This window comes from Ciconia boyciana, chromosome 16, assembly GCF_034638445.1.
Source record: "Ciconia boyciana chromosome 16, ASM3463844v1, whole genome shotgun sequence".
NCBI lineage: Eukaryota > Metazoa > Chordata > Aves > Ciconiiformes > Ciconiidae > Ciconia > Ciconia boyciana.
This window is the reverse complement of record NC_132949.1, coordinates 14,943,720-14,962,612: the sequence shown is the minus strand read 5'-3', so window position 1 is coordinate 14,962,612 and position 18,893 is coordinate 14,943,720. Positions and strand designations below refer to the sequence as shown.

Genomic DNA, 18,893 nt, shown 5'->3' with positions numbered 1-18,893 from the left:
CTGTCAATCACCCAGCCTCCCCTTCCCCCCGCCCCTCCCTCACGCCCGGCCGGCCAATCACCGCGCGCCGCTCCGCTGTAACCCCGCCCCCCTACACACACCGCCGGGCACGAAGGCGCATGCGCCGAGCCGTTGTCCACGCCCCGCCCTTCGGCGGCGGGCGGCTTTTGGGGCGGAGCTTTTCGAGGTGACCAATCAGAACCGAGCTGAGGGGCGGGCCTTGGCGGCCCGCGCGCGACTTCCGGCCCGGGAGGCGGCGGCGGCGGCGGCGGGAGGATGTTCTACCACGTGAGCGGCGGGGGACGGCCGGTCCGGGGGTCACGTGTCCTACCGGCGGGTCACGTGTCTTACCGGGGGGTCACGTGTCCTACCGGAGGGGGGTGGGGGGAAGCACCGGCGGGTCCCGGGGGCGGGTCCCGGTGCCCTACCGGGGGGACCGGCCTGTCCCGGGGGCAGGGGGTCCCGGTGTGTTCCCCGGTGTGGGGTCCCCGTGTGCTCCCGGGGAGGGACCGGCCTGTCCCGGGGGGGTCCCGGTGTGCTGCGGGGGAGGGGAAAACCGGCCTGTCCTGGCGGGAGGAGGCACCCGGTGTGCTCCGGGGAGGTCCCGGTGTCTCCCGGTGTGCTGACGGGGGGTCCCGGTGCCCCCCCCCCCCAGATCTCCCTGGAGCACGAGATCCTGCTGCACCCCCGGTACTTCGGGCCCAACCTGCTCAACACCGTGAAGCAGAAGCTCTTCACCGAGGTGGAGGGGACCTGCACCGGCAAGTGCGTGGGGGGGCACCGGGACCCCCGCCCCCACTCAGGACCCCCCCCCCCGAGCACCCCCGGGACCCCCCCGGCACTGCCCAGAGCTTCCTGAGCACCCATGGGACCCCCCCGAGCACCCCAGACACCCCAGGACCCCCGAGCTCCCCAAGGACCCCCAGGTCCCCAAGACCCCTGAGCACCCCCAGGGCCACTCAGGTACCCCCAGATCTCCCCAAGCACCCCCAAGATGCCCCTGAGCTCCCCAGGTACCCCCAAGACCCCCTAGGACCCCCCGAGCTCCCCCAGGTCACCCCCAGACCCCCCGAGCACCCCCAGACCCTCCCTCAGCACCCCCAGGACCCCTTCGAGCTCCCCCAGAGCCCCTCAGCACCCCCAGACCCTCCCTCAGCACCCTCAGACACCCCCAGACCCCACCTAAGCACCCCCAAGACCCTCTCTCAGCACCCCCAGGTACCCCCAGGACCCCCCGAGCTCCCCAGGCACCCCAAGACCCCCCGAGCACCCCAAGGACCACTCAGGTACCCCCAGAGCCCCCAAGCTCCCCCAGGTACCCCCAAGACCCCCCTTGAGCAGCCCCAGGACCCCCAGACCCTCCCGTAGCACCCCAGACCCCCCTCAGCACCCCCAGGACCCTCCAGGTACCCCCAAGCACCCCCAAACCCCCCGAGCACCCGCAAGACCCCCCAAACACCCCAGGACCACTCGGGTACCCCAGATCCCCTCCAAGACCTCCCTGAGCACCCCAGATACCCCCAGACACCCCAAGCACCCCCAGATACCCCCAGACCCCTCCCTGAGCACCCCAGGATCCCCCAGATACCCCCAGACCCCTCCCTGAGCACCCCTGAGCACCCCAGGACCCCCAGATACCCCCAGACCCCTCCCTGAGCACCCCCAGGACCCCCAGATACCCCCAGACCCCTCCCTGAGCACCCCAGGACCCCCAGATACCCCCAGACCCCTCCCTGAGCACCCCAGGACCCCCAGATACCCCCAGACCACCCCAAGCACCCCTGAGCACCCCCAGGACCCCCAGATACCCCAGACCCCCCTGAGCACCCCCAGACCCCCCTGAGCACCCCCAGGACCCCCAGATACCCCCAGACCCCCCTCAGCACCCCCAGCACCCTGCCCTGGGACATCCCCAGCACCGTGTCCGTCCCCCCCCCGTGTGTGTCCCCCCCAGGTACGGCTTCGTCATCGCCGTCACCACCATCGACAACATCGGCGCCGGCGTCATCCAGCCCGGCCGCGGCTTCGTGCTCTACCCCGTCAAGTACAAGGCCATCGTCTTCCGCCCCTTCAAGGGCGAGGTGGTGGACGCCGTCGTCACCCAAGTCAACAAGGTGACACTTTTTTGGCCGGGGGGACACACACACACCCAGGTACCCCCAGACACCCCCAGGACCCCCAAGCACCCCCCAGGACCACTCAGGTCCGCCCAAGACCCCCCCCCAGCACCCGTACGACCCCCCCGACCCCACCCAAGCACCCCCAGACGCCCCCAGGACCCCTCCGAGCTCCCCCAAGACCTCCTTGAGCACCCCCAGGACCATTCAGGTACCCCCAGACCCCCAAGACCACCCTGAGACACCCCCAGGACCCTCCCAAGCACCCCCAGGACCACCCAGGTCCCCCAAGACCCCCTGAGCTCCCCCAGGTCCCCCAAGACCACCCTGAGACACCCCAGACCCCCTGAGCACCCCCAGGACCACTCAGGTACCCCCAAGACCCCCCCAGCACCCCTACGACCCCCCGACCCCACCCAAGCACCCCCAGGACCCCCCGAGCTCCCCCAGGACCACCCAGGTCCCCCAAGACCACCCTGAGACACCCCCAGGTACCCCCGAGCACCCCCAGGACCACTCAGGTACCCCCAAGACCCCCCCCCAGCACCCCTACGACCCCCCAACCCCACCCAAGCACCCCCAGACGCCCCCAGGACCCCCCAAGCTCCCCCAGCACCCCCCAGATGTCCTCAAGACCCCCTGAGCTCCCCAGGTCCCCCAAGACCCCCTGAGACAGCCCCAGACCCCCCTGAGCACCCCCAGGACCACTCAGGTACCCCAAGACCCCCCCCCAGCACCCCTACGACCCCCTGACCCCACCCAAGCACCCCCAGGACCCCCGAGCTCCCCCAGGACCACCCAGGTCCCCCAAGACCCCCCAGCACCCCTACGACCCCCCAACCCCACCCAAGCACCCCCAGACGCCCCAGGACCCCTCCGAGCTCCCCCAGCACCCCCAGATGTCCTCAAGACCCCCGTGAGCACCCCCAGGTATCCCCAAGACCCCCCTTGAGGTGACCCCACCCCACCCCCCCCGGGTGTCCCTGGGGGGCTGCGGTGACACTGACGCCGTGTCCCCGTCCCCCCCCCGGGCCGGCTCTTCACGGAGATCGGCCCCATGTCCTGCTTCATCTCCCGCCACGTAAGGGGGGGGACGGGGGGTGTCACCGTGACCCCCCCAAAGTGTCACCGAAGTGGGGGGGTGGGGGGTGTTTCTGGCCCCCACCCCTCCTGACACCCTGCCCCCCCGCCTTGGGGGTCCCCACTGGCCCCTCCCCTCCTCCCATTTGGGCTCCCCCTTGCCACCCCCCTGTAATCCCCCGGTGCCCCCCGCACCCCAGGGCTCCCCCAGCATTCTTGGGGTTCCCCCCCAAATGCCCCATCCCCCTCTTTGGGCTCCCCCCCATGCCCTGGGGACCCCTAACCCCCAGGGCCTGGCTGTCCCCCCAACTCCCCCTCAGGGCCCCCTCAACCCCCAGGACCCCCTGACCCCCCTTGGGGCTCCCCCTGTCCCCTCCTCAATCGCCCCAGGCCTCCCCTGACCCCCAGGGCCCCCCATTTCCTTTGGGGACCCCCTGACCCCACAGGCCCCCCCAGACCCCCCATCTCCCTTGAGGACCCCCTGAACCCCAGACCCCCCCAAGATACCCCATCTCCCCTCAGGACCCCCAGATCCCCCATTTCCCCTGGGGACCCCTGACCCCCAGGGCCCCCCAGACCCGCCCCCATCTCCCTTGGGGCCCCCCGACCCCACAGGGCCCCCAGACCCCCCCCATCTCCCCTGGGGCCCCCCAATAGCCCCTTGGGGCTCCCTCAGCCCCCCCAGGCCTCCCCTCTTCCCCCTGGGGACCCCCAGGAGCCTTCCCGACCCCCCATCTCCCCGGGGGGCCCCCCGACCCTCCCTCTCCCCCTGGGGCCCCCCGACCCCCCTCACCCCCGTTCCCCCAGTCCATCCCCTCGGAGATGGAGTTCGACCCCAACTCCAACCCCCTGCTACAAGACAGTGGACGAGGTGAGTTTGGGGGGGGCTCCCCACTGCCCCCCCCCCCTCCTCACACGGGGGGGGGGTCCTGAGTGGGGTGGGGGTCCCCAGTGCCACCCCTGACGTGTGTCCCCCCCAGGACATCGTTATCCAGCAGGATGACGAGATTCGCCTCAAGATCGTGGGGACGCGGGTGGACAAGAATGACATCGTCAGTGGGGGGGCCCAGATCCACGGGGGGGCCCAGATCCACGGGGGGGGGTCCTATCTCCTTATGGGGGCTTCCAGCTCCATGGGGGTCCCAGTTCCATTGGGGGGAGGGGGGTCCCCTGCCCTGTGGGGGTCTCAGTTCCATGGCGGGGGGGGGTGTCCCAGCTCTGGGGGATCCCAAGCTGCCACGGGGGGTGGGGGGTGAATCCCAACTCCATGGGGGGGGGGGTCCCCAGCTCAATAACGGGGGATGGCAGCTCCGGGGGGTCCCAGCTCCGGGGGGGCAGCCCCATGGGGGGGGTCTCAGCTGCATGGGGGGCAGCTCTGTTGGGGGAGTTCTCGCTCCAGGTGGGGGGGTCCCAGCTCCTTGGGGGTCCCAGCTCTTGGGGGGGGGGGGGTCCCAGCATTGGGGGGGCGTGCCTAGGTGGGAGCTGTGGGTGTCGGGGGGCTCCCTGCTTCACACTTCCTCCCCGTCCAGTTCGCCATCGGTTCCCTGATGGACGATTACCTGGGTGAGTCCAGGGGGCACCGGGGGCCGAGGGGGGCATGGGGGGTTGGGACTTGCTCCTCTCTCACCCCCTTCTCCTCCCCCCAGGCCTCGTCAGCTGAGTGCAAGGGGTGACCGTACCCCCCCCCGCCGGGTGTGTTCTCCCCCCCCCCAAATTGTGTCCCCCCCTCCCGGGGCTGGAGGTGGGGGCACCCCCAGGGCTGGGGGGGGGGGTCTGCCCTTCCCCGCCAAAAAGCTGGTATTTCCAATAAAAGCCGTTTTTCTCGCCTCCCGCCTCTCCCTCTTTCCGGGGGGGGGGGGCGGCGGGAGGGCCCGGGGCGCCGGGGATACCGGGGGGGGGCTACGGGGGGTGGTGAGGCCCCCAGCAACCTAACCCTCGCCGTTTTAAGGGGTCTCGCCGCTTTAAAGAGTCTCGCCGTTTTAAATGGGCGATGCTAGCGCGCATGCGTGAGATAGGATACTCTTCCCCCGCCCCGCCGTATCCACGGCAACCGCCCGGCCGTTTCGCTTTACGGCTCGTCCGCCTCAAGCGCCGCGCGGCAGCTGCGCTTGCCAGCACTTCGCTGCTTTACGGCTGCGCGCCGCCACCTCCCTCCCTCTCTCCGCTCGCCAAGATGGCCGTGGCCGGGGTGAGTGCGGCGGCCCCGCGCCGCCATCCGTCGCCATCCGCCGCCCTCCGCCGCCTTGGGGGGACGCGGCCGGCACCGAGGGGCCCGCAGCGGCCGGGGGAGCCAGGCGGGAGCGGCTGGAGCCGCGTCGCTGCGCTCGGGGGCCGGGGCTGGCGGGTGGGGGTGGGGGCGGCCTGAGGGGCCCGGGGCTGGGAGCGGCGGCCGTGGGCCCCGGGAGGGGAGGGGGGCTCCGGGGGGGCTGTGTCTGTGGGTGAGGTGGGCACTGTGTCGGTGGGGTGGGCACGGTGGCGGTCCCCCAATCCTGCGTGACGGTCACCCCCCACGCGTGACAGTCACCTCATCGCCCTTGATGGTCCCTTCATCGCCCGTGGCGGGGCCCCCCCCACCCGTGACAGTCACCTTATCGCTCCTCACGCCCCCCCACCCGTCACTGTCCCCTCATCGCCCTTGGTCCTTTCCCTGCCACCCGTGGCGGCCCCCCGCCCTCCCCCCCCAGCCGTGACAAGGCACCTCATGGCCCGTGACAGCCCCCTGCTGCCCTTGGTGGGCCCTCCCCACCCGCGACAGCCCCCCCATCACCCCACGACAGGCCCCTCCTCACCCTTAACGGCTCCCCCATTGCCCATGGTCACTCCCCCACCCGTGACACCCCTTCCCACCCATGACACCCCCCAACCCGTGGCAATCACCTCATCACCCTTCATGGGCCCCCCCCACCAGTGACAGTCCTCTCGTCACCCTTAATACCCCCCATAACACCCCCCACCCGTGACCCCCCACCCATGACAACCCCCCACCCGTGACAGTCCTCTCGTCACCCTTAATACCCCCATAACACCCCCACCCATGACCCCCCACCCATGACAACCCCCACCCATGACAGTCCCCTCATCACCCTTAACCATTGCCCATAGTGGCTTCCCCGCCCCATAACACTCCCCCAACACTGCCCCCCATGACACGCCCCACCCGTGACACCCCCCACCCGTGACCCCCACCCACCCGTGACCCCCCACCCACCCCCAACAGTCCCCTCATCACCCTTAACCATTGCCCGTAGCGGCTTCCCCCGCCCCATAACCCTCCCCCGCCACTCCCCCCACCCATGACACTCCCCCCGTGGCACCCCCCACCCGTGACCCCCCCACTCGTGACGCTCCCCCCACCCCACAGACCCTCTACACCTACCCGGAGAACTGGCGGGCCTTCAAAGCCCTGATCGCGGCGCAGTACAGCGGGGCCAAGATCAAGGTCCTCTCCTCGCCCCCCCCCTTCCACTTCGGCCAAACCAACAAGACCCCCGAGTTCCTCCGCAAGTTCCCCGTGGGGAAGGTGAGTCCGTGGGTGCCCCCCCAAAAAAAAAAAAAAAATCGGGGGGGGGGGGTGGCTGCCACGGGCGCTTTCTCCCTCCCCAGGTCCCGGCTTTCGAAGGCGACGACGGCTTCTGCGTCTTCGAGAGCAACGCCATCGCCTACTACGGTGAGGCGGGGGGCTCCGGCGTGGAGGGGGGCCCCGGCCTCCCCTTTAATGAGTTTTATCCCCCTTTTAACGAGCTTTTCGCCCCCTTAACGAGCGTTTCCCCCCGCCAGTCAGTAACGATGAGCTGCGCGGAGCCACCAAGGAGACGGCGGCCGAGATCGTCCAGTGGGTGAATTTTGCCGACAGCGACATCGTCCCCCCCGCCAGCACCTGGGTGTTCCCCACCCTCGCCATCATCCACTACAACAAGCAGGTGAGGGGGGGGGTGGGTGCTGGGGACCCCCCTCGCCCTCCCCAAACTCGGCGGCTCGCCGTTGGGGCTGCTGGGGTTCCCCCCCGCAAGGTCGGCATCTCACTGGGGACCCCCCAAGGTCGGCATCTCATTGGGGAACCCCCAAACTCGGCATCTCACGGGGACGCCCCAAACTCGGCATCTCACCAGGACCCCCCCCAAACTCGGCATTTCATTGGGGATCCCCCCCAAACTCGGCATCTCATTGGGGAACCCCCAAACTTGGCATCTCATTGGGGATCCCCCCCAAACTCGACATCTCACTGGGGATCCCCCCCAAACTCAGCATCTCACCGGGACCCCCCAAACTCGGTATCTCACTGGGGACCCCCCAAGGTCGGCATTTCATTGGGGAACCCCCAAACTCGGCATCTCACGGGGACGCCCCAAACTCGGCATCTCATTGGGGAACCCCCAAACTTGGCATCTCATTGGGAACACCCCCCCCAAACTTGGCATCTTACTGGGGACCCCCCAAACTCAGCATCTCACCAGGACCCCCCCCAAACTCGGCATTTCATTGGGGATCCCCCCCAAACTCGACATCTCACTGGGGAACCCCCAAACTCGACATCTCACTGGGGAACCCCAAACTCAGCATCTCACTGGGACCCCCAAACTCGGCATCTCACTGGGGACCCCCAAACTTGGCATCTCACTGGGGATCCCCCCAAACTCGGCATCTCACCAGGACCCCCCCCTCACACTTGGCATCTCACTGGGGACCCCCCAAACTCAGCATCTCACCGTGGGCGCCGCCGGTTTTTCGGCGAGCCACCGCTCTTAACCGAGGCAGATTCCTCCTCCCGCCCGCGCGTGCGCTCTTCCCCACCCCCAAATTTTTTTTGGGGGGGACACACGCACGCACGCGGCCCCCCCGGCAGCGCCGGTGCCTGCCTCGGTGACCCCCCCGTGCCGCTCCTTCCGCCCCCCGTCCTGGTGGCTCCCGAAAGACCCCGGGGACGCCCCGAGGGAGTGAAACACCCAGGGCGGGGGGGTCCCAGCTCGCAGCGGCGGGGGGGCTTTCGGCGGGGTTCGGTGCCGCCGGTCGATGCCGAATATCCCTTTTTTGGTGTTTTTTTTTCCTTCCCGAGGCGACGGAGTTTGCCAAGGAGGAGGTGAGGCGGGTGCTGGGGGTCCTCGATTCCCACCTCCGGACCCAGACCTTCCTGGTGGGAGAACGCGTCTCCTTGGCCGACATCACGGTGGTCTGCGCCCTGCTCTGGCTCTACAAGCAGGTGGGGGGGGGACACACACAAATGGGGACAGGGCGGGGGGGGTTTCCAGGGGTTTTTCCGTTGACCGAATCCCTGCGGATCCAGGTGTTGGAGCCCTCGTTCCGCCAGCCCTTCGTTAACGTCAACCGCTGGTTCGTTACCTGCCTCAACCAGCCCCAGTTCAAGGCCGTGCTGGGGGAGGTGCAGCTCTGCGAGAAGATGGCGCAGTTCGACGGTGAGGGGGGGACACACGCGACACACACGGGGACGTGGGGACCTTCCTGGGGGGGACGGGACACACACGGAGATATGGGGACTGCCCTATGGGGACGTGGGGACCTTCCTGGGGGGGGGACGGGACACACACGGAGATATGGGGACTGCCCTGGGGGACACGGGGACGTGGGGACCTTCCTGGGCGGGGGGGACACACACGGAGATATGGAGACTGCCCTGGGGGGACATGGGGACCTTCCGGGGGGGACGGACGGACACGGAGATATGGGGACTGCCCTGGGGGACACGGGGACGTGGGGACCTTCCTGGGGGGGACACGACACACGGAGATATGGGGACTGCCCTGGGGGACACGGGGACGTGGGGACCTTCCTGGGGGGACGGGACACACACGGAGATATGGGGACTGCCCTGGGGGACGTGGGGACCTTCCGGGGGGGGACACACGGAGATATGGGGACTGCCCTGGGGGACACGGGGACGTGGGGACCTTCCTGGGGGGGACACACACGGAGATATGGGGACTGCCCTGGGGGACATGGGGACCTTCCGGGGAGGGGGGACGGACACAGAGATATGGGGACTGCCCTGGGGGACACAGGGACGTGGGGACCTTCCTGGGGGGGGACACGACACACGGAGATATGGGGACTGCCCTGGGGGACACGGGGACGTGGGGACCTTCCTGGGGCGGGGGACACGGAGATATGGGGACTGCCCTGGGGGACATGGGGACCTTCCTGGGGCGGGGGGACACACAGTGACCTTCCTGGACAAGGGGACACAGAGATACGGGGACATTGAGGGTCTTTTGGGGACACACACGCAGATAGAAGGACGTGGGCGTCTTTCTGGGGGGGACACGGGGACCTTCCGGGGGGGGGGGTGGGTCACACAGGGACCTCCATGGGGGACCCAGGGGTCTTTCTGGGGGTCGCATGGGGATCTTCCTTGGGGAGGACATGGGGACTCGGGGACCTTTGGGGGGCGGGGGGGGGCACAGGGCCACCCCCACTCTTCGGGACGCAGCATGGCCAAGCCCCTGGCCGTGCCGGGGTGGGGGGGGGCCCGTGGCCGCGGCTCCTCACGTCCCATGGGCGAGCAACCGCATCCCCCCCACCCCAAACCGAGGCAGGGGCTGCATGGGGACCCTCCGGGGCCCATTTTTTGAGAGAAAAAAAGGAAAATTAAGGAATTTTTCTTTTTTTTTCGGTCACAGCCAAGAAGTTTGCGGAGACGCAGCCGCGGAAGGAGCCCCCCCGGAAGGAGAAGCCCCCCAAGGAGGAGAAGAAGAAGGAGGAGAAGAAGCCGGCGCCCGAGGAGGAGCTGGACGAGTGCGAGCAGGCGCTGGCGGCCGAGCCCAAGGCCAAGGACCCCTTCGCCCACCTGCCCAAGAGGTGAGGGGCGCGGGGGGGCATTGTCACCCCAGAGGGGGTTGTCACTGCAAAGGGGTTGTTGTCACCGGGAGGGGTATTGTCACCGGTGGGGGGGTGTTGTCACCGGGGAGGTGTTGTCGCTCCGCACGGGGGTGTTGTCACGGCAAAGGGGTTGTTGTCACTGGGGAGGGTGTTGTCACTCGGGGGGGGTGTTGTCACTTCATGCAGGGGTGTTGTCACCCCGGGGGGAGGGTGTTGTTATCATGGGGGGTATTGTCACTTCACACGGGGGCGTTGTCACGGCAAAGGGCTTGTTGTCACCCTAGAGGGGGGTGTTGTCACTTCACACGGGGGTGTTGTCACTGCAAAGGGGTTGTTGTCACCCCAGAGAGGAGTGTTGTCACCGTGGGGGGGTGGTTGTCACTTCACACAGGGTGTTGTCATTGCAAAGGGCATGTTGTCACCCTGGGGGGGCTGTTGTCACTGCAGAGGGGTTGTTGTCACCCCAGAGAGGGGTGTTGTCACCGTGGGGGGTGTTGTCACCCCAGAGGGGTTGTTGTCACTGGACGGGGGTGGTTGTCACTGCAAGGGGTTGTTGTTGTCACCAGGGGAGGGGGTGTTGTCATTGCGGGGCGGGAGAGCGTTATTGTCACCAGGGAAGAGTTGTTGTCATCGCAGGGGGGGGTTGTTGTCACCTCAGAGGGGGGTGTTGTCACCGTGGGGGGGTTGTTGTCACTCCGCATGGGGGTGTTGTCCCCCGGGGGGGGGTGTTGTCACCCCAGAGGGGGGTGTTGTCACTGCAGAGGGGTTGTTGTCACCCCAGAGAGCGTTGGTGTCATTGCAAAGCGGTTGCTGTCACCACGAGGGGGGTGTTGTCACCACAGTGGGGGTGTTGTCACTGCAGCAGGGTTGCTGTCCCCATGAGGGAGTTGTTGTCCCTGCAAGGGCGTGTTGTCACTGCAAGGAGATTTTTGTCACCCCAGGGGGGTTGTTGTCACCGTAGCGGGGTTGTTGTCACCGTAGCGGGGTTGTTGTCACTGCAGGGGGTGTTGTCACCACAGGGGGTGTTGTCACTGGGGGGTTGTTGTCACCGTAGCGGGGTTGTTGTCATCACAGGGGGTGTTGTCACCGCAGCGGGGTTGTTGTCACTGGGGGGTTGTTGTCACCGCAGCGGGGTTGTTGTCACCACAGGGGGTGTTGTCACTGGGGGGGTTGTTGTCACCACAGGGGGTTGTTGTCACCGCAGCGGGGTTGTTGTCACCGCAGGGGGTGTTGTCACCGCAGCGGGGTTGTTGTCACTGCGGGGGGTTGTTGTCACCGCAGCGGGGTTGTTGTCACCGTCGGGGGGCAGGGGATGGGACGCAGCAGCTGCCCCCTGAAACCGGAGCCTGGGGCCGCCCCCTCTCCTCCGTGTCCCGGGGGGGGCTGAGTGTCCCCGCGTCCCCGTGTCCCCCCGCAGCCCCTTCGTCCTGGACGAGTTCAAGCGCAAGTACTCCAACGAGGACACGCTGACGGTGGCCCTGCCCCACTTCTGGGAGCACTTTGACCGGGAGGGCTGGTCCCTCTGGTACGCCGAGTACCGCTTCCCCGAGGAGCTCACCCAGACCTTCATGAGCTGCAACCTCATCACCGGTGAGACGCCGCCCTCCCCCTCCCTTCCCCTCCCCTTCCCCGTCTCTTTCTGCTCTTCGTTCTCCTGCTCCATCTTCCCTTCTTTACTTTGCTTTGCTTTTTCCTCTTTGGCCTTTTTGCGTTTTCTTTTTCCTTCTTCCTTTCTCTTTCCGTTTTACTACTTCTTCTTCTTCTTCTTGTCTTCCTTCATTTTCTCCCCATTCACCCTCCTCTCTGTCTCCTTTCCCTTCTTTTCCCTTCTTTTCCCTTCCTTTCCCTTCCCTTCCTTTCCCTTTCCTTTCCTTTCCTTTCCTTTCCTTTCCTTTCCTTTCCTTTCCTTTCCTTTCCTTTCCTTTCCTTTCCTTTCCTTTCCTTTCCTTTCCTTTCCTTTCCTTTCCTTTCCTTTCCTTTCCTTTCCTTTCCTTTTCCTTTCCTTTCCTTTCCTTTCCTTTCCTTTCCTTTCCTTTCCTTTCCTTTCCTTTCCTTTCCTTTCCTTTCCTTTCCTTTCTTCCCTTCCCTTCCCTTCCCTTCCTTCCCTTCCCTTCCCTTCCTTCCCTTCCTTCCCTTCCCTTCCCTTCCCTTCCCTTCCTTGCCTTGCCTTGCCTTCCCTTGCCTTCCCTTGCCTTTCCTCTCCTTTCCCTTCCTTTCCCTTCCTTTCCCTTCCCTTCCCTTCCCTTCCTTTCCCTTCCTTTCCCTTCCCTTCCTTTCCTTTCCTTTCCTTTCCTTTCCTTTCCTTTCCTTTCCTTTCCTTTCCTTTCCTTTCCTTTCCTTTCCTTTCCTTTCCTTTCCTTTCCTTTCCTTTCCTTTCCTTTCCTTTCCTTTCCTTTCCTTTCCTTTCCTTTCCCTTCCCCTTCCCCTTCCCCTTTCCCTTCCCCTTCCCCTTTTTCTCCTTCTCCATCTTCTTTTCATTCTTTTTCTTTCTTCTTCCTTTCCTTCTTCCTGCCGCTTTTCCTTGCCTTTCTCCTTGTTTTCCTTCTCTCTCCCCACTCCCCGTTCCCCCTCTTCCTTCCGCCTCCCTTCCTTCTCTCTCCCTCCCTTCCCTCTGCCCTCCCCTCTCCCCTCCCTTTCCCTCCCCTCTTCCCTCACCTCTCCCCTTCCCTTCCCTCCCCGTTCCCTCTCACTTCCCTTCCTTCTTCCCTCTTTGCTCTTCCCTCTCCTCTGCCCTTCCCCTCTCTCTTCTTCCCGTTCCTCTCTCCCTTCCCCTTTTCTTCCCCTCCCCATCCCTTCCCCGTCCCTCCCCCTCCCTCTCCTCACCGCCTCTCCCCTCCCTCTCCCCAGGCATGTTCCAACGCCTGGACAAGCTCCGTAAAAACGCCTTCGCCAGCGTCATCCTCTTCGGCACCAACAACGACAGCAGCATCTCGGGCGTCTGGCTCTTCCGCGGGCAGGAGCTGGCCTTCCCGGTGAGCCCCCGACCCCCCCCTCCCAAAAACAAACCAAAAACCGGGATCCCGGTTCATTTTTGGAGGGGGGGGCGGGAATGCTGAGCCGCGCCGTGATTCCTTTTCCAGCTGAGCCCGGACTGGCAGGTGGATTACGAATCCTACACGTGGCGGAAGCTGGACAGCGAGAGCGCCGAGTGCAAGACGCTGGTGAAGGAATATTTCTTGTGGGAGGGAGAATTCAAACACGTCGGCAAACCCTTCAACCAGGGCAAGATCTTTAAGTGATGCCGATTGTGCCGGGCTTGTGCCCTCACGGTTATTCCCTGCTCCATCCGTAAATCCCGACGGAAATAAAACCAGCGCCGGAACGGCGGCTCTGTCACCTGCGGGTCCCCGGGGATTGGGTGGGGACGGGACGGGGACGCGGTTCCCCCCCCCCCCCTGCCCGGGGAAGCCGGTTGGGAGCCGGCGGTGGTTTTGGCAAACACCGATCCCTGCCGCTGCTTCCTCCCGGGGGGGTGACGCGCCCGAAAAGGCAGCGGGGGGGGGGACGGGGACGGGGACACATGGGCTGTGCCAGCAGAGCCACCTCCCTCGGTGGCCTCTGCCCCCGGGTCTGGATAAGCCGTGGGGCTGGGCCGTGTGGGGCTGGGCCGTGTGGGGCTGGGCCGTGGGGCCGGGCTTCCCCGTGGTTGGGGGGGGCAGGGAGCACCCCCCGGGTGACTAATGCTGGCGCTGGTGACTCAGTCCCCAACTGCCACCACCGCCCCCCCCAGCCTGGGGACAGGACTAAAACCCGCCCTGCCCCACCTCGGGGGGGCAGGCTCTGCCCCACATCTCTGTGGGGCTGGTTGGGGGTGGGGGGTTAATCTTTCCATCTGGGTTTTTTTTTTTTTTTTTTTTTTTTTTTTTTGGGGGCCGGGAGGAAGCGTGAGTCACCCTGCCGCATCCTGCGGGGGGGCACGGAGGGTGGCACCCAGAGGAGGGGGGACATGGGGGTGCCCCCCACCCCAGGGGGGTCCCAATTGGGGTGCGGGGAAGCACCACCCCCCCCCTCCCCCTTTGGGCACCCAGCGGCACCGCGATTTGATGGGGGGGGGGGGGGGGGGGGAGCGGTTAATCCCAGTTTAAACCAGCAGCCACCATCAAGCCGCTGCCTGCTGGTTCCTGCCCGTCCCCTGCCCGTCCCCTGCCTCTGTGTGTCGTGTGTGTCCCCCCCCCGGTTCCTTCCTGGTGCCGCTTCCTGGGGTGGGGGGCGAGGGGCCTGTGCGTGTCCCCCCCCCGCAGTGGCTCCCGGGCACAGGCAGGGCCCTCGTGACCGCTGCCAGATGTGGCAGGGGACACGGACACACACGCACGGGGGCGGGGGCTGGCGCCCTGCCTGTACTTGCCCCCCCCCCCGCCTGCCCCCGGCCACATCTGGATCCAGTTTGGCTCTTGCTAAACCCGGCCGCGCCCAGCCTGACTCAGCCCCCGGCCGCGCAGGCAGCGCAGGCAGCGCCCGGCCCAGTGCAGGCAGCTCCGTGCAGCCCCGCGGCCGGCTCTGCTGCCTGCGAGCCCCCGGCCCCGCGCAGGCAGCGCCCGGAGACGAGCAGGCAGCGCCCAGGGCTGTGCAGGCAGCGCCCAGAGACGTGCAGGCAGCACCCAGGCCAGTGCAGGCAGCACTCAGACCAGTGCAGGCAGCACCCGGAGATGAGCAGGCAGCACCCACGGCTGTGCAGGCAGCACTCAGACCAGTGCAGGCAGCACCCAGGCCAGTGCAGGCAGCACTCAGACCAGTGCAGGCAGCACTCAGACCAGTGCAGGCAGCACCCAGGCCAGTGCAGGCAGCACTCAGACCAGTGCAGGCAGCACCCAGGGCTGTGCAGCAGGCAGCTCGGTGCAGGCAGCTCGCTCTGGCGCGGCTGCTAGTTTTGCTGCCTGTGAGCCCCTGCCCGGTGCAGGCAGCGCCCAGGGCTGTGCAGGCAGCGCCCAGAGACGTGCAGGCAGCACTCAGACCAGTGCAGGCAGCGCCCGGAGATGAGCAGGCAGCACCCACGGCTGTGCAGGCAGCTCCCTGCCCATTGCAGGCAGCACCCACAGTGGTGCAGGCAGCACCCAGGGCTGTGCAGCAGGCAGCTCGGTGCAGGCAGCACCCACAGACGTGCAGGCAGCACCCAGGGCTGTGCAGCAGGCAGCTCGGTGCAGGCAGCTCGCTCCGGCACGGCTGCTGCTTTTGCTGCCTGCGAGCCCCTGCCCGGTGCAGGCAGCGCCCGGGGCTGTGCAGGCAGGGCCCTGCCTGCTGCAGGCAGCTCCGTCCGGCCCTGCTGCCTGCAGAGCCCCAGCCCCGCTTGTGCTGCTGGGGCTGGGCCCCCCTCACCCCACGGCAACTTATGGGGCTGGAGCCCCCCCAAACCCCACGGGGCTGGTTCCCCCCCGAAGCCCACGGCAACTTATGGGGCCGGAGCCCCCCAAGCCCCATGGGGCCGGTTCCCCCCCAAAACCCCACGGCAGCCGGTGGTGCTGGAGCCCCCCCCAAACCCCATGGGGCCGGTTCCCCCCCAAAACCCCACGGCAGCCGGTGGGGCCGGAGCCCCCCCAGGCCCCGGCAGGGGTGGGCTGGCTCCCCGTGCCGCCTCCCCGCCGGCGTTTCCCTGCCTCGGCCCCTTCGGCCGCCCGTGACCCCGCTGCCAAATTCCTGCTTGTTTACTGGCAGCGGGAGCGGGAGGCTGCGCGGCCCAGCCCCGCCGGCGTGGGAGGCAGGCGGCAGCCCCGGCACCCTCTGCCAGGGCCCTGCCGCCAGCGGGGTGGTAGAGCCGGCGTGGCCGGGTGGGGCCGGGGTGCAGCGGGCAGGGCCGTGGGTGCTGCTGGTGCTGCTTGGGTGCAGCCGGGCAATGCCATGGTGCAGGCAGGCAATGCCACGGTGCAGGCAGGCAATGCCACGGTGCAGGCAGGCAGTGCTACGGTGCAGGCAGGCAATGCCGTGGTGCAGCCGGGCAATGCCGTGGTGCAGGCAGGCAATGCCACGGTGCAGGCGGGCAATGCCACGGTGCAGGCAGGCAATGCCGTGGTGCAGGCAGGCAGTGCTACGGTGCAGGCAGGCAATGCCGTGGTGCAGCCGGGCAATGCCACGGTGCAGGCAGGCAATGCTACGGTGCAGGCAGGCAATGCCGTGGTGCAGGCGGGCAATGCCGTGGTGCAGGCAGGCAATGCTATGGTGCAGGCGGGCAATGCCACGGTGCTGCTGGGCAATGCCACGGTGCACCGGGCAATGCCATGGTGCAGCCGGGCAATGCCACGGCGCAGGTAAGCAATGCCACGGTGCAGCCGGGCAATGCCACGGTGCTGCTGGGCAATGCTACGGTGCAGCCAGGTAACGTAGTGAAGCCGGGCAATGCCACGGTGCACCGGGCAATGCCATGGCGCAGGTAAGCAATGCCACGGTGCTGCTGGCACCGCTTTGGTGCTGCTGGGCATTGCCACGGTGCAAGCAGGCACTGACGTGGTGCAGCCAAGCAATGCCACGGTGCTGCGGGCACGGCCACGGTGCAGCCAGGCAATGCCGTGGTGCAGCCGGGCAGTGCCGCGGTGCTTCTGGCACTGCTTTGGTGCAGCCAGGAATTGCTCTGGTGCAGCCGGGCAATGCCACGCCGCAACCGGGCGCCACCGCGGTGCAACCGCGCAATGCCACGGCGCTGCTGGGCATTGCCACGGCGCTGCTGGGCATTGCCGCGGCACAACCGGGCCCCGCCACGGTGCGAACGGGTGCTGCCGCCCCGGCGTTGTCCCCGGCGGGGTGGGCGCAGGGCCTGGCCACCGGCCCGGCTGCCCGGTGGGGGCGGCCGCACGTGGCTCTCGAGGAATCCCGTGCCGGGGTGGGCAGGAATTCGGGGGCCTCGGGGAGGGGGGAGGCCGTGGCACCGCGGCCGCCCTCCTGCGCCGCCGGCATCGCGGCAGAGCATCCCCGTGGGAAAGCGGGGGCTGCGCCGACACCCCAGCAGCCACAACACTCCCCAAAATCCGGAATCCAGCCTCGGAACAGGGCCGTGCCGGCGGGGCAGGGTCCCCTCCCGGCCGTCCCCGTGCCGCCCCTCGCCTTGGCACACGGCGCGGCAACGCCGGTGGCCGGCTGCCAGCTTGGAATCCCAAAAATCCCTCCGCGCCAGCGTACGGAGGGGGGGGGGGTGTGTGTTCAGTTCCCATCCCCCCACCTCCCCAAGGGTCAGGGGGTCCCTTTTGTCACCCCCCCCCTTACACCGGGGGGGGACGCACACGGTGCCAGCGTGACCGTGGCCTTTCCGGCTCTGCCGGCGAAGCCACATCTGGAGGAAATACAGCTGTTGGCAGCGGCCGGATCCTGCCCCGGCTCAGCCCTTTTGGACACCCCCCCCCGCCTCCCCAGTAACGCTCCGGGGGTGGCGGCACCCCCAAATCGCGGGGCCGGGGGTCCCCGTCGGGGGCCCTGCGGCCGGGGCCAGCTCGCCGGCGCGGTGCCAGCGGGAAGCGGGGGGCAGGGAGGCGGCGGCCGGCGATGAGCCATGCCTCCGGTATGCGCCGGCCTGGCTCGGGCCACGGGGGCCGGATCCTGCACCGCCACCGCCACGGCTTTTTCCTCCGGTTTCCATCCCCGCCGCCCCCTTCGGCCTCTCCGCCGGGGCTGGCCGGACGGCGCGGTGAGCGATGGCGCTGCCAGGCCGGTGGCATGGCTGCCCTCGCCTCCCCATGGTCGCCGCGCTCCGGTTCGCTGCCGGCGATAAACAACCGGCCTCGCCTCGGTATTTATAACGCGGCCGGAGCCGGGACTCGGCTATAAATAACCGAACGCGGCAACCGCGGCCGGAGGAGAACGCGGCTGCTCCTTGCCGCGCCGTGGGGCGGGGAGACCCACGGCCGGTGTGGGGCAGGGAGGCGGGTGGGTGCTGGCGGGCAGGGGGATGTCAGGAGGGTGGAGGGATCGTGGAGGAGGGGGTCTCGGGGGGGGTCGAGGGTGGGGAAGGTCCTGCACCAGGGGAGGAGCAACGCCATGGACTGGTGTGTACTGGGCCAAACTGGGACGCAGCTCTGCAGAGGAGCTGGTGGTACTGGTGGGCACCAAGGTGACCGTGAGCCGGTGAGGAACCTCAACGGGGTGGTGGAAGGATCTAGGAGGGATCTCGGGGGGTTCGAGGGCGGGGAAGGTCCTGTACTGGGGGAGGAACAACCCCATGGCCCAGTATGTGCTGGGCCAAACTGGGAAGCAGCTCTGCAGAGGAGCTGGTGGTACTGGTGGACACCAAGTTGAACGTGATCCAGTGAGGGACGTCAATGGGGTGGAGGAATGGGCTGGGAGGGATCTCGGGGGGTTCAAGGGCAGGGAAGGTCCTGTACTGGGGGAGGAACAACCCCATGGCCCAGTATGTGCTGGGCCAAACTGGGACGCAGCTCTGCAGAGGGTCCTGGTGGGCACCGAGGTGACCATGAGCCGGTGAGGGACATCAACAGGGCGGTGGAATGATCTAGGAGGGATCTCGGGGGGTTCAAGGGCAGGGAAGGTCCTGCACCAGGGGAAGGAGCAACAACCCCAAGGACCAGTATGTGCTGGGCCAAACTGGGATGCAGCTCTGCAGAGGAGCTGGTGGTACTGGTTGTCACCAAGGTGACCATGAGCCGGTGAGGAACCTCAACAGGGTGGGGCAATGGGCTAGGGGGGATCTCAGGGGCTTCAAGGGTGGGGAAGGTCCTGCACTGGGGGAGGAACAACCCCATGGCCCAGTATGTGCTGGGCCAAACTGGGAAGCAGCTCTGCAGAGGAGCTGGTGGTACTGGTGGGCACCAAGTTGAACGGTGAGGGACGTCAACGGGGAGGAAGAATGGACTAGGAGAGATCTCCGGGGGGTTCGAGGGTGGAGAAAGTCCTGCACTGGGGGAGGAACGACCCCATGGCCCAGTATGT

The 18,893-nt window shown here is 67.4% G+C and overlaps 3 protein-coding genes across 3 annotated transcripts in view; all 3 read left to right on the top strand.

Moving 5' to 3' along the window:
* Positions 1-174: 174 nt before the first annotated feature.
* Positions 175-4,999, top strand: POLR2G (RNA polymerase II subunit G). Its single transcript, XM_072880725.1, is given in 9 exon segments — positions 175-288; positions 656-765; positions 1,955-2,116; positions 3,150-3,198; positions 4,005-4,042; positions 4,044-4,068; positions 4,178-4,249; positions 4,727-4,760; positions 4,844-4,999. Coding segments are annotated over 9 exon segments (516 nt in total). The 5' UTR covers positions 175-276; the 3' UTR covers positions 4,858-4,999.
* Positions 5,000-5,263: 264 nt separating this feature from the next.
* EEF1G (eukaryotic translation elongation factor 1 gamma) lies at positions 5,264-13,364 on the top strand. The gene is made up of 10 exons (XM_072880706.1): positions 5,264-5,385; positions 6,559-6,717; positions 6,801-6,864; positions 6,975-7,117; positions 8,251-8,394; positions 8,479-8,608; positions 9,830-10,007; positions 11,446-11,618; positions 12,876-13,000; positions 13,109-13,364. Exons 1-10 carry the CDS (start codon positions 5,371-5,373, stop codon positions 13,265-13,267), a joined length of 1,290 nt encoding a protein of 429 aa, XP_072736807.1. The 5' UTR covers positions 5,264-5,370; the 3' UTR covers positions 13,268-13,364.
* A 4,353-nt stretch (positions 13,365-17,717) lies between these two features.
* The window catches only part of AHNAK (AHNAK nucleoprotein), a 28,377-nt gene continuing 27,201 nt past the window's right edge, over positions 17,718-18,893 (top strand). Inside the window, exon 1 of the mRNA XM_072880683.1 lies at positions 17,718-17,736. The gene's annotated coding sequence lies outside the window, so the exon portion shown is untranslated. The remainder of the gene's footprint in view (positions 17,737-18,893) is intronic.